Raw genomic sequence first — 21517 nt, forward strand, 5'->3', positions numbered from 1 at the left:
TTAAGACATTTTCTTACTCTTTTCCTTAAATAAAGATCTACATTTTTGCTCAATTTGTACAGCTGCTATGTGTTTGTGTACGTGCACATGCATCTGTGTGTGAGAGTTACACCACATCTAGAAAAGCTACAACCCTGCGGAAGACAGAGACCACAATGCGCATACCCAGGAAGATACTAGCTCAGCCCTCCACACGGTGCCCAGCCAGATCCCTTCCCAAGCACACAGAACCCGTGTAAACCTGACTCCATGAGAGGAGTTTAGTCACACTGTTTACAGCTACTGCAATCATTTGTACCACAGCAAAAAGAAACATTTTCAATAGAACTTACCTGTTCTTTCAAGGTGGGCTTGGCAAACTCAAACGTGAGCACGCCATTGCTCCTGAATGCAGCTTTTATAAGTGGATTCTATTCAAGTTACTGATCCAGTCCAGGTAAGGAGCACCAAAAAATGAGAAAAACTAACATCTGCTTGGTTCTTAAACTTAAAATTATTACTTTTTAAAGTAAGTTTGGGGAAGAGCTCTCTCTTGAGGGATAGTTCTAAAACCATGTCAGTGACTTGCAGAGGGTGGAGCAATAGGGTGTTGGAAAGAAAAAAACTAGAACTTGGCATTGGCAACAACACGGCTATCTCCACACAAAAGCCTGCTTATATGCACACAGCTCTTTCCAGCTGTGGAAAACGTCAGCAGCGTAAATCAAGAGTCTCACTAAGAATCTGAAAAATATTAAATCATCTTCCAGTTGGGAACAACAAAGCTAGCAACTTCAACTGGATTTAGATTATGATGAGGTCAGTATAAAAACAAATCTCAGCTTGTACAAAAATTTTTATTTTTTGTACAAAAATAAAAATGTATGTTGTAAAAAATATACATGATCTATAACTTTAAAGTGCATTCAGGGTGTAGCTCAGCAGTAGAGGCACCTGCTTAGCATATTTGAGGTCCTGAGTTCCAATCCTGAAGACAGATCTTCTCCTAAAATTTTTTTCTAAAAGCTTTTATAATTACATTTTACATTTAGATCTGTGGCCAGGCATGGTGGCGCATACCTGTAATCCCTGTAGTCAGAAGGCTGATGCAGGAAAATTGCTGTGAGCTTGAAAACAGCCTGGGCTACAGACTGAGTTCAAGGTCAGCCTCAACTACACAATTAATTAAATCCTGTCTATCTCTCTTTTTTTTTAATTGGTACCGGGGATCGAACTCACGACCGCCTGCTTGCAAGGTAGGTGCTTATGCCGCTGAGCTAAATCCTCAGCCCCTTAAATCCTGCCTCAAAAAGACAAAAAACCAAACAAAACAACACTTAGATCTGTAATCCATGTTGAGGTATCTTTTGTAGAAGATGCACAGTTGAGCTCCAGGCTTACATACTTGTTTATGTCTGTCCAGATGCACTATTTGTTGAAAAGGCATTATTGGTTGAAAAGGCATCTTTCCTCCAATGAATTGCTCTCCATCTCTTGCAGAAGTCAGCTGGAAAACTTGATGTGGTTCTACAGATCAGCCTATCCCACTGATGTGTGTATCTACTGCTCTGCCAGTAACCATAATGTATTGGTCATGGTTAGCCTCAATACTAGGTACAATCATTCCTCCCACTTCATTCTTCTTTTTCAAAACTGTTAGCGCTATCATAGAACCTTTGTCTTTTTGTAAGTTTTAGAGTAAGTTTGTCTAAATCTACAAAAACACCTTGAGATATTTAAAACTTTTTTTTTATTGTGGCAAGACATATGAAACAAAATTTTCATTTAAAGACCTTTACCACCACCACCACTTTCTTTTTCCCTATGTTGCCAAGGCAGGTCTTGAATTCCTGGACTCAAACAATCTTCCTGCCTCTATCTTTTGAGTAACTGAGATTATAATACATGCCACTGGGCCCTGTTCCATTTTAACCATCATTAAGCATAAAATTCAGTGGCAATAACTATATTCACAATTTTAAAGCCCTATTATTTACTTCCAAAGCTTTTTCATCATTCTAAATAGAAACTGTAATAATAATGAAGCAGTACCTTCTTATTTCCTGCTCCTTCCAGCTAACCTCTAATCTATTTTCTCTCTGTATGAATTTGAATATTATCCTTTTTTTATAACTGGAACTATACATTAGATATCCTCTTGTGACTGGCTTATTTCGTTTAGTATAATGTTTGATGACCATTTGTCTTGTGGTATATACCAGAATTTTCACCCTCCTCTCTGTGGAGTGTTGAGGACTGATGGGACTCAGGGCCTGGCACTCACTAAGCAAGTATCATACTACTGAGCTACACCCCACCCCCAGGCCCTTCACTGCTTTTTAAGGCTGAATAACTTTTCACTACATACATAGCATAACTTTTCACCACATACATACAAAATTGCTACATACATAGCAATTTTTATTAATTCATTCATCTATTGATGGACATTTGGGTTGTTTCCACCTCATGGCTAATGGGAGTAATGGGCACTGATATACAAAAAGGTCTATATGGAGATAGATGCTATAAAGATTAGAGAACAGTGTGAGCAAGCTTATAGCAATACATCTGGAAATATTAAAAGTGACTTAGGGATTGGGCATATAGCTTAGTGGTTCAGCCCCTGCCTGGCAAGCATGAGGTCGTGAGTTTGATCCCTAGTACCAAAAAAAAGTAACTTGAATAGGAAAAGAAAACCCAAAACTTCCTCTCAGTTGATTCAGTAGCTAAAAAAAACATCTCCACAAATAAGACACTAGTCGGGATATGGCTCAGTGGCTCAGCGCCTGCCTGGCAAACCTGAGGTCTTGAGTTTGATCCCTGGTACCAACAAACACACAAAGCACTAGAATTAAATGGCTTTATAAGTATTTGATTTTTTTTTTTTGAGACATGGTTGCACTGTATAGTGTAGACAGTCTTTAACATACTATGTAACCTAAGGTAGCTTCGAACTCATCACAATCCTCCTGCCTCATCCTCCAGAGTGCTGGGATTACAGGCATGCACCACTACACCTGGCTGTAAGTACTTGATATTCATAATTCCAATATTTTCTACAGATGAGAGAGGAAGAAAATTCTTCAAATTACTATTATTAAAGGCTGGATTCATTTACTTTGATATCAATACCATAACAAAGACAGAAAAGGAAAATTACTGCTACTCATGAAATACACACAAAGTTCTACTTGAACTATTAGCAAAATGAATCCAGCGATGTGTATAGTAGGAAAAAAAAATACCATGCCCAAGTTGGGTTTACACCAAGAATGCAAATGATTTCCTGGCCTGGTTTGTACAAAAGCATGAATGGAAGTGCTGTTCCCTGAGAAAAAAAAATATAGGAGTTTGGGGTTAGGATCCCAAGAGCGACCACACACTATGCAGTGCTTTTTAGCATACAGGCAGAAATGTTGAAGCAGCAGCCATGAACATTGGTGCAGCCCTCACCTGGAGGCAGTATCCTGAGGTCTGCGCTTGAGACAAAGTACTCAGGGAACCCCTCTAGAGGGAAGAAAGAAGACCAGGGCCTGAACTGTAGACAACCTCAGTGCCTAAGGAAGAGGATTGCCTAAAGACTAGCCAGATAATCAGGGAAAGAAAGGAATGAAAGACAGCAACTCAAGTTATGCAGCAAGAGAGAAAGGGGACTGAAGAATTCAGTCATCCAGGTTCAGTGGGATACAGTCGTTTCTGGTGTGGTGGGAAAGAAGATTGCTGTGGGCAGAGAGTGGAGAGGAAACAGAAAATGTGGTCCTTGTTTATATGAAGACTGAGGAAGGAAGCAAAGAATGTGCAAGAGCAAAGGAAGAAGCAGAAGAGAAGATGAACAAATTTGCAAACTACCTACAGAAAAAGGAGAGAGAACTGTGAAGAAATAAAACATAGTTCTTGTCCTCCAATTCCAAAAAAGAAGGCTCCTTTTCTGTCACAGTCCCAAGGCATGAAGTCACAGCCACCAGAACTAGCTTCCAAACTCATTCTAGCTGGGCAATGCTGATTTGCTTCCAAAGTTGATCACATTAGTAGCTCCAGCCCAATAACCACATTTCTACAGCTAAAAGTGAAACAGTCTTTCAAAGTCCTCTTATCCCACCCCTCCACATTCACTCAAAATTAAGGAGGCAAGAAGCAGGCATTTTTGAGGCAAGAGCTCAGAGGACACAACAAATGGGTCCATGGGTCTTGACAGAAGGAGCCTGCAATCCCCTTGGAAGCAGGAAAAGAGCAGACTGACAACAGCATAGGTTGTACAACCTCAAGTCACATGCACAAATCATCTGGGACTCAGAGAGGCTCCACGATGTGCACAGCAGCTGTGAATCCAATCTTCTGTGAGGTCACAAGGCCTATGCTCTTACACACCACTTCATATTGCCTCTAGCTACACTGCCTTAAACTCTGATGGGGATCTTTTCCTAGGTCACTTTCCACACTGGCTTTCACTGGTTGTATTTGCTTATTTCCTTTCTACTCTCCTTATTCACCCCAGAGTTAAAGCTCTTTGTGTAACATTACTGGCTTCTAAATGGCAAGTGCTCTTTGAAGAAATGAACACATTTGTAATTACCAAATTTGCTATATGCCAACCTGCTTTCAAAAATACTTACAAATTTTTTTCAAAAGTGATGTAAGAAAGCCCTAGCACAAGCCTTTCCCCAGTGCTCAGGTGTTACAGCATTCCTTTGCACAGATCTTACAAGTCAAAGGCAAAGCAACAGTGTACATTTCATTTACCAATTCCAAATTAGCAAACTGAGTCTTCCCCTTGAGAAATTTCATCATCTGTGCATGAATGAGGCCAAAAAGCACTTCTTACCTGAATTTTGACAGGCCAGGTAAAATTACTGACATAAACAAAGAAAGTGATATTTGGGTGGTTGCGAAAATCAAACTTCTCATTAGAGAAGCTATCTTTATACTCCTTAATGTTGGTTTTTGAAACAACAGGCATCTCCTCTCCAGCTTGAGTTCCAGCTGTTAGGAAGAAGAGAATGAAAATAAGAGACTTCTTTGGACAGAATCTGCACTTATTAATAATGAAGATAACAGCATTTACTAAGCACTTATAATGTCTAAGAAATAGCATTTAAGAGCTCAATCTCCATTAATCCTCATAACAGCTCTATTATCATTTACAGATTAGGTTCCAGGAAATTAAGTAACTCGTCCTGGGTCACAAATAAAGCAAATAGTGGAGTTGGAATTTGAAGTCTGGCAGGCTGATACACAAGCCTGTACTCCAAAGCAGCAAGCCCCGCAACTTCCCATCCCATGACACTGTCAACACACAGCCATGAAACCACAGACCTCATCAGGTTCTAACTCACTCTAGCATTCCCTGTGAACAACCACCTTGATTCTCAGGTGTTTCCCCTTCACACCTGTAAGGCAATGGACCAGATTCTCACTTCCTAACGAGCAATGGCCTAAAGTCTAACAGGGAGGAAGGGCCTCAAGGGGTCACTCAGCCCCATCTTTTGCTATAAACCACCCTGTATGAAGTCCTTTCAGTCTGTTTTAATTCCATCTGTTCCCAGACATGCCTTTCACCTTCATGTTCCCCTCAGCCAGGAACTTGAATGACTATAGACCCATAAAATGGCTTTTCCCATGCTTGAGTTAACCATCGGTCTACAACCTAGACCAGTGATGGCAAACCTTTTAGAACTTTCAATCATAGCAAACACATGGCTGTGGCATGTGTGCCATAGGTTTGTCACCACTGGCCTTGACTGTCACATCTCTGCTGATATGGCCACTGCAAGTCTTCCCATGTTCTAAGGTGGCGCCTTTTTCCAAATACTCTATATTTCACACTTTTTCAAAAAAGTATCTCCTCATTGCAGATTTCTGAATTTTCCTCAAATGCTACACAATCTTTTTTTTTTTTTTTGTACCAGGAATCAAACTCAGGACTTATGCTTGCCAGGCAGACGCTTGTGCCACTGAGCTATATCCCAAGCCCTCTACACAATCTTTTAAGATCTGATGAACTCTAAATTGGTCGGAAAGCTTGTATTCTTATTTTGAACCAGTCTAACTGATTTGTGTTCTTACAAAAGTAAGGTATTGGCACAGTAATCATGACGATGAAACACAGTTACCACTTAGTGAACATTAATCACATTTCAAGTACTACATTGAGTACTTTATAAAAGCCTCATTTAATTCTCGTCACAATCAGCAAAGTGCTCTTTTTTTTTTTTTGGTACCAAGGCTCGGACTCACAACTGCGCGCTTGCAAGGCAGGCGCTTATGCCGCTGAGCTAAATCCCCAGCCCCAAGGTGCTCTTCATTATTTCATTTCATGCACAAGGAAAATGGCTCAAAAAGCTTAGGTAACTTGCCCAACAGCACGGGACAGTGAAGCAGCAGGCAGAATTCAAACAAACTCTATCTATCTGCTGAGTTATTAAATCGTGCAGGGTCATCTCATCTTTACTGAATCACAGTGAGCCAAAAAACTTGGTTTTAGTGCTCAGTTTAATTCCCAAAGTGCAGTTTTCTGTACCTATTAAATCTCATTTTATTTAAAAGGTATTCATTTCTTGACACCATGAGTCCTTCGAATGGCTGGATGCAGATGATGATGGCAGTGCTAGAGCAATGACCACAGCAGAGATGTGAGGAGTGGCAGCAGGGCAGGGGTAGTAACTACCTGCTGAAAGCAGGCAAGGGCAAGTATAACCTGAGTTTGCACAGTTCCAGGAGGTAAATAGGGCCATGCTAACTTTACAGATGAAGAATTCTAAGGTATAGAGAGGGGGTTAGACATTTGCTCAAGGTCTCACAGCTAATAAGTAGCAAAGGTAGCTTTTTTCATTTGTTTGTTTTTTATCTTTTTGAAACAGGGTCTCCCTATGCAGTTCAGGCTGGCCTTGAGCTCACTTTGTAACTCAGGCTGGTCTGGAACTTGCAAAGATCCTCCTGCCTCAGCCTTGTGAGTGTGTGCGGGATTACAGGCATGCGCCACCACATCTGGCTGCAAAGGTAAGTTTCAAAGCCATTTGTTTCTTTCCAGAGGCCCCCTTCTCCAATCTATCATCTCTGCGTGCAGTATCTTCTCTAGATGTCTTTACCTGAGAAGCTGGCAGCCCACGTAATGTTGAGGTTGAAGTTTTTAGAGGCATTGATGAACATGTCCAAATCCCTGTTTTGCTGAAGAAAGAGTAATAATAGGTAAAAAATTAATTACAATTATTTTCAGTTGTTTTTTGTTTTTTTTTCTTTTGAGATAGAGTTTTGCTATGCAGCCCAGGCTGGCCCTGAACTTGTAGTGATCCTCTTGGCTCAGCTTCCAGAACGCTGGGATTACGGGCATGTACCACCACATCCAGCCCATTTCCAGATTTTAACATAAAGCAATAATAAGATTTTATTCCTCTCAAATTCCTTAACTACAGAATGTTTTACAATCTCAAAAGAAACTCATGCTTATAGAAAAGATAGCAAAATTGCTAATTTTCCTTAATATAAGCAATATACCCCATAAAAATTTCATTTCCTTCATATAAAAGTATATGGAACTGGGTGTGGTAATGCAGACTTGTAATCCCAGATGCCTGGGAAGGTAAGGAAGGAGAATTCCAAGTTTAAAGCCAGGCTAGGCAATTTAACAAGATCCTGTCTCAAAATAAAAATAAAATAAAAATAAAAATGGCTGGGGGGGTAATAGCTCAGCCTACCCTGGGGTCAATTCTCTCTCTCTCTCTCTCTCTCTCTCTCTCTCTCTCTCTCTCACACACACACACACACACACAGAGAAATTTAATGCCTTATCAGATGCCTAACTCCATGAAAAACACCTTTGCAAAAGGTTACTGTTGAAGCACAATGATTCACATCTTATGACCCATGTCAGAGGACTCAGATTCTTCAGGAACCTCTGCGCAGCTGTTTTCCACATGTCTGCAGTTCAGATTTACTAGGGGAACACCTCATCCAGTGCCTCAACTTTTACTTATAACTTAAGTTCATATGCTTCTGAGTTTACAGATTATGACACACTATAAACCTTCCCTCAAATTGGACATGTTCTTTAAAAAGCACATATATAAGCCACTAGGACTGCTGAAAGTTTGAGGCCAGGCTGAACTACATAGTGAGACCCTATCTCAAAAAAGCATGTAAAGCTAAAATATACTAAATTGCAAAAATAATATAATTATGTTCACTCATGATTTAAAATTCCTTCCTCTCACTAAAAATGTTATTCAAGAGAAATATAACTAAGTATGCTCTCTTAGCTCTGAAAATCTTTTTTATTCCTTAAAAATATAGCAATTCAAAGATCCAGACTATTTTGATTTTGATGACTAAAAAAAAAAAAAAATGACTGAAAATGTTAATGCTGAGGAATCTGCTGAGCCAGAGTGAAAAAGACACTATTGTCTGTGCTAGGTAAATCATAATACTAAGTTTTAATTTGCACAAAAATTTGGCTAGTAAATCTCTTCCTGGGGTCAAGTAATTATGTTGGCAAAATAATCAGACTAGATTTTACAAAGGTATTCAATCATGCAGAAATTCTTCATTTAAAAAAAATCTTGGGCTAAGGGTATAGCTAGAAGCTAGCATGCTTGCCTAACATATGCAAGGCCTTGGCTTCAATCCTAGCTCCACAAAAAACCAACTGACCAACCAACCAACCAACCAACCAAACTCAAAATATATTAGAAGAGTAAGACCTGTGATGGTGGTGTTGTAATGGTTACCATAGTACAGAACCGAATGAATGGAACACTTGCAAACAATCATCTTCAAAATGTGAGCTCTTTATGAGCAATTTCTGTCACAGAGTAGTTATTTTCTCATTTACTGAGAAAATTTCAGTTTCTCTTGCAAGGACAGATCAACTGCTTACTTGTAGCATATGACCAACAATTCTTTCCATGGAGAAAAATCAATAAGCTTTAAATCTTTGTTTTTGTGGTAGCGGGGATTGAACTCATGACTCCGTGCTTGCCAGGCAGGCACTTATGCTGCTGAGCTAAATCCCTGGCCCAATCTTTGTGTTTTTTAAAAGACAGAGCTCACACACTTGGGTAATTACACTAAATATTCTGTCATAAGACTAATGGAAGTAGAGAGGTTCAAAGATTATGATCATTACCTGTCTTGTCAATTTGACCACTTAAATTGTGTCTGGCCACTTCTTGTTGGACCCAACTAAACTTTTGTTGTCTTACCTCCTAATGAGGCTAAGGACTCATTCTAGAAGCACAGGGGTCTACCCTGCTACTTCCTTTGCTGTCTGCTTGTGCCTGTGGCACTAGTGTCACTTCAATCAACAGTTTCTCTAATGGCGATCATAAAGTCTCTGGTCTATTTTGAAAGAGTCAGACGGGGTTCTGCCACCTGCTTTCAATAATGTGCTGACAGGCAAACCAAGTATGTGTACAGACAATGCCAGTCTGTGTACCATCAAATCCTGGCAAATAATATAATCATCTTCTTGCCTTTTGGATGGAAAGGAGATAAAGTGTAGATTTTAACATTTCCTGCCTCTGAAGACCACCCTGTGGACTCCCACTCTGAGGCTGCTGCTAAGGCATACAGTCCATGTTATGATGACCATGATGACTATGAAAAGGACTCATGCACAGTTACAGCATGTTGGAAAACTTTTAAAAATCTTACTTCGTCAGGAGTAGCCACAAAATTGATGGCTGTGTAATACCGGTCATCTTCCTGGGACAGGCTAAAAGTGAACTGATAGTCAATAAGAAGAGTATCTATGGAAAGAAAGAAATGCATATTTAAAAAACTGAAACAACAAAATAGAACAGTTCTATAAAACAAACTAAGTCTCTTGGCAGCATCATTTTAACTGAGAAACCCATCAAATCCTCCTTGTATCATGACCCTATTTGTGATTTTGACTCTAATCACCTACAAATATTAACTGAATGTCTACAGCTAGACTTAGAACTCCGTGGGAAAATGGTTGATTTTAGGTCTGGAGTATGGTCCTAAACATGTATGGCACAAATAGTTTGATAGTTTACAAAGAAAATAATGCATGTAATATCACACAGAAATTTTTCATGGAGGATTGAGACTGGAACTCACAAGAAGAGCTCACTTACAGCAAAGGAAAAACAAAATGTTTCTTCCCAGGAACTACTCAAAAAAATTATGGAGCACAGTGTGAGCTGACAGGTGAACAGGCAGGTGCAGCATCACAAGTATCTACGACAATATGGAATTAAAAAGATGCTGTGTTCTACAAAAAAGGACAGGCAAACAAAACATATGTGCTCTCAGGGTAAGCAATACTGGTGCATGGAACATGCAGTTGTCATATGTGAAGACTGCATTGAGCACTGATGGCTGAAGCAAAGATGACTGCCATAGTAAACCTTTGTACTTATATTTTTCACATAGGTTTTTATTTCAGATGTTATCTTTTAGGTTTGTAAGCAAGAAAAGAGTGATACAAAAATGTTGACGTCTAGAGCACTTTATATTTGACACTTTGTCTTACTGATATTTCATTTTCCTAAGTGTGTGTTGTGCAATACAGTAAGAAGCTCCTGAAAAAAGAGGAAAATAAGTGACAACAATAGCCTGCCACGCAGGGAAGGAAAGCTACACACATGTCAGTGTAAGTGAGATGTGTGCATGGAACGTGCAGCTGTCATGTGTGAAGACTGTGTTAGGTATGACAATTGAAGCAAAGCTTATTTCTGTGGTAGAGTTCTATTGGTATTTTCATTATAGTTCATAAAGGGATTTATGTCTGATGTTATCTTTTAGGTTTTGAACACAAGTACACTGCTGATATGAAAATGTTGATGTTTATTCCTAAACACATAATACATATGAAGAATTTAATATTTATTTTATTGGTATTTTATGTTCCTATTAACTCCACATTGTATAATATAATAAGAACCTCCTGACAAAACAGCAAGAGTAGCAAGATGTCAAGTACATCCTACAAAAAGGCCAGGACAGTAAAACACATGTGCCGCCAGTGTAAAGTAGTATGTCTGCATGGAGTATGATATCTAAAGTAAAGATCACTTTTTTTTGTTGTAGACTTTTTTCATTGTAATTCATGTAGGAATTTATTTCTGTTGTTATTTCTTAGAATTTGTACATCAAAAAAAGTCAATGATAAAAATTTTCATGTTTATAAACAATAAAATTTTAAAATTCAATACTTTATCTTGATATTTTTTCCTATTAAGTACTCATTAATACACTAAAACTCATAAAATTTAAATTAATAATTGAACACAAATATTCTAAAGAATCAATATGGGTATTATACCATCACAATGCACCTTTATAACAAAATTGTCTACTGGCTGCACACAGTGGTGCACACTTGTAATCCCAGCACTTGGGAAGTTGAGGCAGGAGGCTCACTGCAAGTCTGAGATAGTAGCTGGGACTATACAGCAAGTTCTAATCTTTTTTTTTTTTTTTTTTTTTGTCTTTTTGAGACAAGGTCTCACTCTAACAGTTCAGACGGGCCTTGAACTCACTTTGTTGCCCAGGATGGCCTTGGACTTGCAGTGATCTCCTGCTACAGCCTCCCAAATGCTGGGATTACAAGTGTGTGCCACCACATCCGCAAAACCCAGTCTTAAAAAAAAAAGTATTAAAAATGTTTATTGTATGACTAAGTAGCATCAACAAAAAACCTATTAAAAATGAGCAAAACCCTTTTTTCCTTATCAAACTGCCAATATCATTTTCCATAAAGATTAACATTTTGAGTCTTATGTTTCTGTAAAAATGGAAAAGACTGAGAATAGACTAAACAACTTTGATAAAGGAAAAAATTAAGAGCCCCAACCCTCCCCAACTCCACAAATGATCACAGTTACCCGAATCATGACAAATGAGCAAAAAGCCCTTTAATGAACATTTTTTCAAAGAAGATATACAAACAGCCAACAAGCAGCTGAAAAGATACTCAATAATATCAACAATATTAGTATTATTAATATTAGTATTAATAATACTAATAATATTTACAATAATACTATTCAATCTGCTTGTTAGAGAAAGCCAAACCAAACCCATAATGAGATGTCTCATACCCATCAAAATACTACCATTATAAAAAAAATCAAAACAGAAAATAACAAGTGTTGGCAAGGATACAGTATAAAAACTAAAATACTTGTGCAGTGCTAATGGGAGTGGAAAACGGTGTGGCTCTAATAGAATATGGCACCTCTTTAACATTAAACTCAGAATTTCCAGACAACCTAGCAACCACACCTATGGTTATACTTCCAAAAGAACTGAAAGCAAGGCCTAAAAAGGACACTTGTATACCCATGTTCACGACAGCACTAGTTACAACAGTCAAAAGACTGGAGCAACCCAAATGTCTACTAATAGGTAAGTGGATGAGCAAAACATTATGTAGTGCAATGGAATATCATTCAGCCATTAAGAGAAGGAAAATCCAGACGTATGCTCTAACACGGATGAACCTTGACAACATTACAATTATAATACCACTCATAAAGGACACATACCACACAGTCCACTTAGATGAGATACTCAATTAGGGTAGTCAAATTATAGAAACATAAAATAGAATGGGTGATTGATAGAGTCTGGGGGGGGTGATGAGCTCTTGGTAAGTCTATTTTTAACTATTTGGTTTCCCCAAGTAACATAGGAAGGTTCCAGTTTCTCAACATCCTTGCTAATAAAATTTGGTGTTGGCTTTTAACCCTACAAACAGATGTGCCAGATGACAAATTTCACTGATGAGTTTTCTATTTCCTATTTCAACCTTTAAGAAATGACCAGTTCTCCAGTTTCAGTAATGTATCAAAAGACACTGTACACAGTAGCACACATCTATAATTCCATCACTCTGGGAGGCTGAGATAAGAGGATTGCAAAGTTTTCACCCAGCCTTGACAACTCAGCAAGACCCTGGTTATGAGTAAAGGAAGAAAGGAAGGAAGGAATAAAGGAAGGAAGGCAAGAAGGAAGGGAGGGAGGGAGGGAGAGAAGGAGGGAGAAAGATTCATAAAGTCTCATTGATCAACTTTTATGAATTATGTTTTGCAAATCACATTGAAGAGCTCTTTTCCTTAGCCAATGGCAAGAAGTTCTTCTCCTGTCACATTCACAGATTCCTGGTGGACACAAATTTTGAGAATACAAATGTGATGCTATTCAACCTGGTAAGCAGTTATATAATTGGATACACCAAGCATTAGCTGCTTTTTCTTTTGGTCCACAATCTGGTTTACAATGTGAATTCTCATACAGGGAAAAAAATGCATTCAACCATGAGGACCTAGTCACCTTCCAGATCCACCTTTCACTCAAAGATAATTATTCTAGATTTTATTTTAAATTATTTTCCTAAAGAGGTGGTTAACACAAATCAGCAGCAAAAAGAATGATGAAACTTTATTTATAAATAATTTTAACAATTCTGTTTTTTTAAATCTCTATACTGAAATATGAAATGAAAACCTTGGTCAGGTAAAGGCACATGAAGTAAGGATTCAGGAGAAATGAAGGAAAGCCAGGCTTTGTAGCTGTACACTTTGAAGCTACACAGTAACATAAATCACAAGTGAAATAAAAAGTGTTTAAAACAGTGCTTACTGGGGACACTTCCATGGCTGCTGCTGCTGCTATAGTCTTCTAGCACTTCTAAACTATGTTGAAGAAAAAGAAGTTTTGTGGAACTACTCTGCTTCTAGAAATAAGAATTTTAGCACTTCTTTTTTTTTTTTTAACTTTTTATGGGTACCAGGGATTGAACTCACAACCGCCTGCTTGCAAGGCAGATGCTTATGCCGCTGAGCTAAATCCCCAGCACCGAAATAAGAATTTTAAAAAAACACTTACAGTAACATGTTCCTTTGAGAGGGTTTCCCTGGTATCGATTTTCTACCTCACATCTAGAAGAAGAAGAAGAAGAAGAAGAAGAAAAGAATTATTTTCTCTTAAGACAAAAGTCTACATTCATTTTTAAAAGAGAGACTCATGTAAACTACAAATAATTCTGAATCATGATAATTACATTCTGCACTATGCTTCCAATCGATGGACTAAGGGTTTGCAGGGATTTTCATGCTGATTTCCCAGCAATGTGCACCACCAACTATATGAAAACAATGGATACAGTGGATAGGGAGCTGCAAAAGCACATGAGATAAATCTAAATTTAATGAATTCAGATCCATTTATTATAACAAAAACCATACTTTCAACTTTTGTGTGGACTACATGTTCTAGAACAGTCAGATTCTTAATATTTTTCAAATATTTGCTTTTCACTTCTTTCCTGCTCTCCTTGGGTAAACTTTCTTTATAAACACAAGCAATAGAAACCTAAATACTAAGAATCACCTCAGAAACAAAAGGCTTTCAACGAGTGTTCACCTGTCTGGAGAAAAACTAAGTTCTATTTAAAAAGAATATAAATTTTCCAAAGGTACCATCTAAAAACAATTATTGACTAATGATCATCTACAAACATCAGCAACCCAGCTTTCTACCGCACAAAGCCACCAAGGCAAGCATGACGGCTTGGAAGTCTGAGAAGAGGGGAAGGCCCGGGGGAAGCACTTTTCCCAGAGAAGCTAAGCAGGGGATTCTGCCCTTCCAGCCACAGGGATAGTAGCTTCTGGCCCCAGCCCTCCTGGGTACTGTGTGTGGTACTCACAGCTGGCACTCGTCCCCCTTGACACCCTTGGTGGTACAGAAGCACTTGCCCGTGTTGGTGTTGCACAGCGACGCGTGCCCATTGCACTTGCATGCTGCAGAGGAGGAAAAGGAGCGCAGGTCACAACTGGCTTACACTTATTATCACACACTTTCACTCAAAGCAAGTAACTGTCTTCATTGGCTTTGGTAGGAAAGACAGGCTAAAACAAGAGCACTTAGTGGATAAGACTCATGATTTTTCAACTAATCATTTATTTCTAGTAAGGTAAACGCAACATTAAAGGAACCAAAGTCGAAGAGAAAGCTGGCTCCTACTGCTACCTTAGTAGTCACTCTTGATCTTTTTGATAGATTCTCTTTTTCAGTATCATGAGTCATCTGTTCAGTAAGTATTTACAAAGCATTTTCAGTGTGCCAGGTACTGGCTGCATGTCCTCTGGAGATGCTCTTGGTGAATGACATCAAACTCAGAACTGGGAGAGGTTCCCAGAGCAGGATGTGCATTCAAGGCCCTTCAGCACTCACCATCCTCTCCTTGCCTTCTCCTTTGTGTTTACCAAAAACAACTTTTTCAACTCCCTCCTGCTCAACACCTCTACCTGTCTTCATCCATCACACACTGATGAGCTACTATACAGCTGATTCCAGTCAAAAGGAATGAAGCTGTTGGTGTGCAACACCTTTACACTTTACATTGTTTTCCTATTTATAGGTTACTACTAAATTAGTCATTAGGCTGGAGAAAAATGAAATTTTAAAATAAATTCTATGGATACAAAGGAATCACTCTAAGAAATCTATAAACCAGAACAGTGCAGAGATTACCAGCATGTGTGCTGGAGTCAGAAATACATGTTCTATCTTGCTTAGCTGTGTGTGGAGGTGGGGCAGTGTCTCAGCAAAAAGCAGAGGCTGGCATTTGAATCCAGTGTCCTCCACGTAGCTTTTCTATAACTCTGGGCCTGCTACTTAACCTTTCCATGTCCTTGTCTATATATTGCAGATAGTAACACTTCCTATCTCAGAGGGTTGTTGTGAGGATTAAAGGAGACAATACATGTATGACACTTAAAACACAGCAAACATTCCATAAAGGGTCCGGGGGGGGGGGATAAAAGATTTAGTGTACTCAAAGGAGTGTTACTTGGCTATCAGGAAAGATAAATTCAAAACATTTGTAGGAAAATGGACACATCAGGAAAATATGTTACACGAAATATATCAGACATAGAAGCTTAACTATTGCATGTTATCTCCCATTTGAATGCAAAGTAAAAATAAAGAGAAAGTAAATAGAAGGATAAAGAGACAATAAATAGAAGGATCCAGGGAGACAGATTTTTGCAAATGGGAAGGAGCCCAAGGAACCAAGGCTGAGGGGCAGTGGGGACAGGAAGTATGTATAAAGGATTTAAGATGTGTCATATACATGTACCAATAAATATAAGCATTAAATGTTATAAATATGAACTAAAAATAATAGTGTTAACAATAATAATGGAAATGGAGAAAGGGGATCTAGAGACAGAGAGGGAAGTAGGCAGAGATGTGAAGGGAATAGAAAGAATCAAGATACGTTCTATACATTTTCCTATTCCCTAAGATGAATGCAAACTTCATGTTCATGTATTATAAACATGTACCAATAAAAATAAAAATTTAAAAAACAGCAGAACAAAAACAAAACAAGCATTCAAGATAGATATGGTGGTGCACACTTGTAATCTCAGTACTCAGGAGGCTGAGGCAGAAGGGTCACTGCAAAATTCAAAAATAGCCTGGGCTACACAGTGATTTCAAGACCAACCTGAACTACACTGTGAGACCCTGTCTTAAAAAAAAGAAAGAAAGAAAAAATAAAAACAAACAAACATAATCTGCCAAAAGCCAAGCATTCAACACAACACTGGCTATTGTCCTTTGTTAAGGGCTACATAATTCTAAGAGGAAAAATTAAAGACTTGGTACCATAAGGCATTTTTAAAATGATGCTTTCTATTGTAGATTAAAACTCTGAAAAATAAAATAAACCCTAAGTTCTGGACAACTATACTAAGTTGCCCTATGGATGACCCCAAAGGAAAATGTATCTTTCTAGATGGCAACTACATGTATGGAGATGATCACCTGGAGGTACATCAAGGCCAGTAATTAAGGTCAGTACTACTGGATGTAGCTTCCAGTGTGGCAGATTAATTGAAAGTAAGGTTTCAGGAGAACTTTAGGAAAAAAAGCTAGGGCTTTGTATCTGTACACTGTCTGCTCCTATCTTCCATGGACACACTAACATAAATCACAACCACGTGTAAAACAAAAATAGTGCTTACAATAATGCTCACTGGGGACCTTTCCATGGCTGCTGTTCCACTGCTGCTATGCTCCTCTCATACTTACTGCTCCCACACCAGGTGAGTTCCTGGGCAGGTTACTTGGCCTTGTGAATAATCAAGGGATCTGTGTCTCAAATGTCTGTCAGCACAATTTGCCTTGTATACATTTACTGCTCAGTAATATTAGGTGTTCTGATTCCTCTCTAATGAATGAAGTATAGTCACAAGGAGTAACTAAGCAGGATATTTTAAGAGTGGGTGGGAAACTCCAGAAGGGTAACAGTCATTGCTCAGTTATGAGTGCTGACTATGCATAATGCACTGTTCTAATCGCTCTAACCACAACCACCACCCTACAACCCCATTACATGGACGAGGAAACTGAAGCTGAGAGAGGTCAATGGGCATACAGCTAGATTACCACTGTCCTGTTCGGGCAATGAATGAGCATGGTAAGGAGTCTGGAGCTAGGATCTGAGGAGTAGGTAGAGGTATTCTTTGTTATTTTCAGAACCTGAAGGGTCTTTCAACTAGAGGGGTCATATCAGTTACCTGGAAACTAGAACAAATTTTTTAAAAAAATCAGTTCATTGGTGACATTGGTCACTTTAGAAAACATAACTTATGGTCTAACAGTAAAATGTCCTGTAGCTTGCAAACTTTTATCTGACACAAATAAGAACTATCTGAGTCTTTAAAATATGTTAGAAATATTGAGGAGTACAGCTCCTGGTTAAAAATCTGTGTGTGATTTATAGGCCCATTTGTAGGCCATTGCAGAGGCTTCCCAGGCAACCTTGGGGGAGAGGGGCCCACTGCCTTCCTGCCAACAGAGTCTGGAACAACACCAGGACCTGCAGTCCAGGCCGGGCTCAGCCCGCAGTCAATCATCATCTACTTCTTGAGTTTAATCTCAGGCTTTGGGTAGAGGACTCCAGTGCCTCCACTGAGGCCTCTTTAACAGAGAAAAGAAGAAACCCTAAAGATACTTTCTTCACTCTGACTCAGTGCCAGAGACTTCCTCACTGCAAGCTTTTCCCTCTCTCCTTCCCCACAATCTCAGAGTCCAGCAAAGCAGCTGACCAGGTTCCCTCCCTCCATGGTGAGAGGACATCCTTCCGCAGCACTGACCCTGTAACCACCCCAGCCCTCAGCTGGAGAAAGAAACAGGGAGTCAGCACTTTCTCTGGTCCAGGGCCCTTGCTTACACCACTGCTGACTGTGAAAGCCTTAACTCTTTCATGTCTGGCTTTTTACATGCCAGTGTGCTCAGCTCTCTTCTAACTCAGCTGAGCTCTTGATGAGTATCCAAAAGCAAGCAGCTTTCCCCTCCAAGACATTCAAGTCCAGTGGAAGCACTGCTTCCACCTGATCTCCAGTGGTGAAGCCGGCCAATATAACTTACGCTGGCATTTGCCTCCATTAGTGGGGTCTCCGTAGTAGCCAGATATGCAGGTCTCACAGTGCTTGCCGGTGGTCAGATTCTCGCACTTCTCACAGATACTCTGATTGATACATTTGCTGTGGCCGTTGCACTGGCAAGCTGAAAGGAAAAGAATTTCAGGAGGCTTCTCCCATGCAGAGCTGGGTGGCGCAAGTCTCACAAGATTTATTTGTATCTGTGAGTTCTTTATTGCATTTCAATACAAAAATTATCAAAACTAACTGGCAGTGGCATGTGCCTATAGCCTCAGGTACTCAGCAGACGGAGGCAGAAGGATCATTTGAGCCCAGGAGTTCAAAGCCTGCCCAGGATGCAAAGCAAGATTTAGGTCAGATGTGATGGCACACATCTGTCATCCTAGCATTTAGGTAGCTAAGGCAGGAGGATGGCTGCAAGTTCAAAGCCAGCCTGGGCTACATAGCAAGACTCTGTCTCAAAAAAACCCAAAAAGAAACAAAACTCAACAGATAGGTACAAAACAAAAATAAGCAAAACCTGAAATGCTAAAAAGTAGTTTGAGGGGTTAAAGATATAGCTCAGTAGCACAGCACCTGCCTGGTCAGTTTAAGGTCCTGAGTTCAATTCCTGGTCCCCCCCCAAAAAAAAAGTAGTTTGAGAAATAAGATCAAAATATCAAAAATGAAAATAATTTTTGTTCATTATAATGAACAACATATGCTCGTGATAGTGTATCTGTAAAATACAAGGAGTGGGAAAGTCACAGACAAAGCTACTATAGAGAACATTGTTCACATTTAATAACTTTCCTTCCACTATTTTTCTATACTGTTTTACAGTTTTGTTCATGTTAATATTCAATTTTGATATTTTAACTTAGATCAAAATTATTTTAAATTATTTCATCTATCATAAATAAAACTCTAAATAGCAAAATGATTTCTATAAATCATGTTACTGAATTACCCCTTTACATTCTAATACTTAGCTTGCTTTGTATTTTCATTACTATAAAAATTCTTTACATATAAACATTTCCAGAGGTGAGATTACTAAGTCTCCTGCCGCATACAGGACTTCATAACTAGAAAGCATATGAATTTTGGCCTCTCAGGACAGCTATGCAGGTATGCCCTGCAGAACTGAACAACTGTGAGCAGAATCTCTTGACTGCGCAGCTGTGTTTTAGTTGATAAACATGATGTAGTTTTTTCACCATCCTGGCAAATTTTCATAGCTTTTTTTTCTTTGTACTGGCCATGGAACTCAGGACCTCGCACTTGGCAGTGGAATTTCATAGATTTGCTGGTGTTCTGTTCATTCATCTGTTAGCTACCCATCCCCATAGGTATTTTAATTGTTTCATACATATAAAATTTATATAGTTGTATAACTTAAAAAGACTGCATCGGTTGTGCGTGCCCCCAAATGACTTAAGATGTACAGGGTACATGCTTTGTTCCTGTGAAAATAAGCAAAGGGCAAATCATGTGACACATGAACATGTTATAGTGAAACGCCTAAAGTCATTTACCAAAAAACGTCTGTCTTCATTCAAATAAAAAGAGAAGAAAATACTTCTTTCTCTTGTCTTCAAAATCTCATTGAAATTACAGAAAATTAAGACTAAACATAAACCAACAAGAGTGTGAGACAAAAGGGAAATCTGGTATCAAAATCAAAGTAATGCACTAGCTATCTTTAGGTTGCCAAAGCACCCAATGGGGAGAGGAACCTGACATAACCATGAGTGTGCAAGCAATCCAGGCATCTAGGTTCACTGTTCAACTGGAGCGGAGCACAAAGCACTCAATAACACTGAGAGCAGACCACAGCTGGGCAGCTCTGAGGCTGGTTGGCTTCACAATGGCTCACTCTACTAGCTGCTGGCCAATGTTGATAAACCTGCAGTCTTTTATAAACACTATCGACCCTGAGGACTCACTGTGTAAGACAATGTTCAACCTATGGGATCCACCAGGATAAACATGCAAACAGACCTAAATAAAGTGTTAATGTAAGATATACGAAAATAAAAAATTCTAGTTTTTAGTATTCCAAGAGGCTAGAATTACTGCAACCAAAAAATAAGAGAGAAATCTCTGAAACACCTTCACTATAGTTATACCTCTTATAAAATGTGAAAGATAAAACAAAAGTAGGCACAAAACTAGACCTAGGTTCAATAAAATATGTCAGGCTAAAGTTATCTATAGGAAAACACTAGAACTGTGTCAATAAATTTGAAACCTTAGATGAAATAGACAAATTCTTAGGAAAATATAGATTATCAAAATTGACTCAAGCAAAAATAGAAAATCTCAACAAATAAAGAGATCATATCAATAACTTAAAATCTGGGGCCAGATGTGGTCGTACGTGCCAGTAACCCAGCACTCAAAAGGCTGCGGCAAGAGGGTCACTGCGAGTTTAAGGCCAGCCTGGGTTATAAAGTAAGTTCAAGGCCGACCTAAACTGTATAATGAAACCCTGTCTCAAAAAGACACAAAATCCAGGTATGGTGGCATCTGCCTATAATCCTCCCAGCACTTAGGAAGCTGAGGCAGAAGGACTGCTCTGAGTTCAAGGCCAGCCTGAGCTACATAGTGAGTTCAAAGCTAATCTGAACTACATGGTGAGACCCTGTCTCAAAAAAAAAAAAAAAAAAAAAAAAAAAAGTAAAGAAATAAAATCTTCCCACCAAGAAAACTGAGAACTGATGGCTTCACTGGTACATTCTGTTAATGTCAATTAGTTAACTCTTTCAGTAAACACTGGAGGAAGGACTATGCCCCAACTCACTCTACAAGGCCAGTACTGAACTATCCAATTACCATAGCCTGACAGTCAGTCACCATAAGAAAACTACAAATCTACATTCCTCATGAATATACACAAAATCCCCAACTAGTAAATTGAAATCTAGCAGACACTAAAATCCAGCACATCATAACTAAATAGGTTTTGTGTTTCAAGAATGCAAATCTGATTTAACATCCTTTATTAATGTTATACCCAGTATTACCAGATTAAAGAATAAAGCCACATGATCATCTCAACAGACATAGGAAACCATTTGAAAAAAATCCAATATCCACTTATGGTAAGAACCCTCAAAAAACTAGAACCA

General features: G+C 38.9%; 1 protein-coding gene across 2 annotated transcripts in view; it reads right to left on the reverse strand.

The window, feature by feature from the left end:
* Atrn (attractin) overlaps positions 1 to 21517 on the reverse strand; it is a 151503-nt gene that overhangs the window by 29155 nt on the left and 100831 nt on the right. For both annotated transcript variants that reach the window (XM_063248768.1, XM_005008351.4), the window contains 6 exons: positions 18391 to 18528; positions 14654 to 14747; positions 13834 to 13886; positions 9628 to 9722; positions 7068 to 7146; positions 4805 to 4962 (listed from right to left, as the gene is read on the reverse strand). In XM_063248768.1, the coding sequence (XP_063104838.1) occupies positions 4805 to 4962; positions 7068 to 7146; positions 9628 to 9722; positions 13834 to 13886; positions 14654 to 14747; positions 18391 to 18528 (617 nt within the window). The remainder of the gene's footprint in view (positions 1 to 4804; positions 4963 to 7067; positions 7147 to 9627; positions 9723 to 13833; positions 13887 to 14653; positions 14748 to 18390; positions 18529 to 21517) is intronic.

This window comes from Cavia porcellus, unplaced genomic scaffold, assembly GCF_034190915.1.
Source record: "Cavia porcellus strain 051 isolate PalLab524CR breed Dunkin Hartley unplaced genomic scaffold, mCavPor4.1 scaffold_5, whole genome shotgun sequence".
NCBI lineage: Eukaryota > Metazoa > Chordata > Mammalia > Rodentia > Caviidae > Cavia > Cavia porcellus.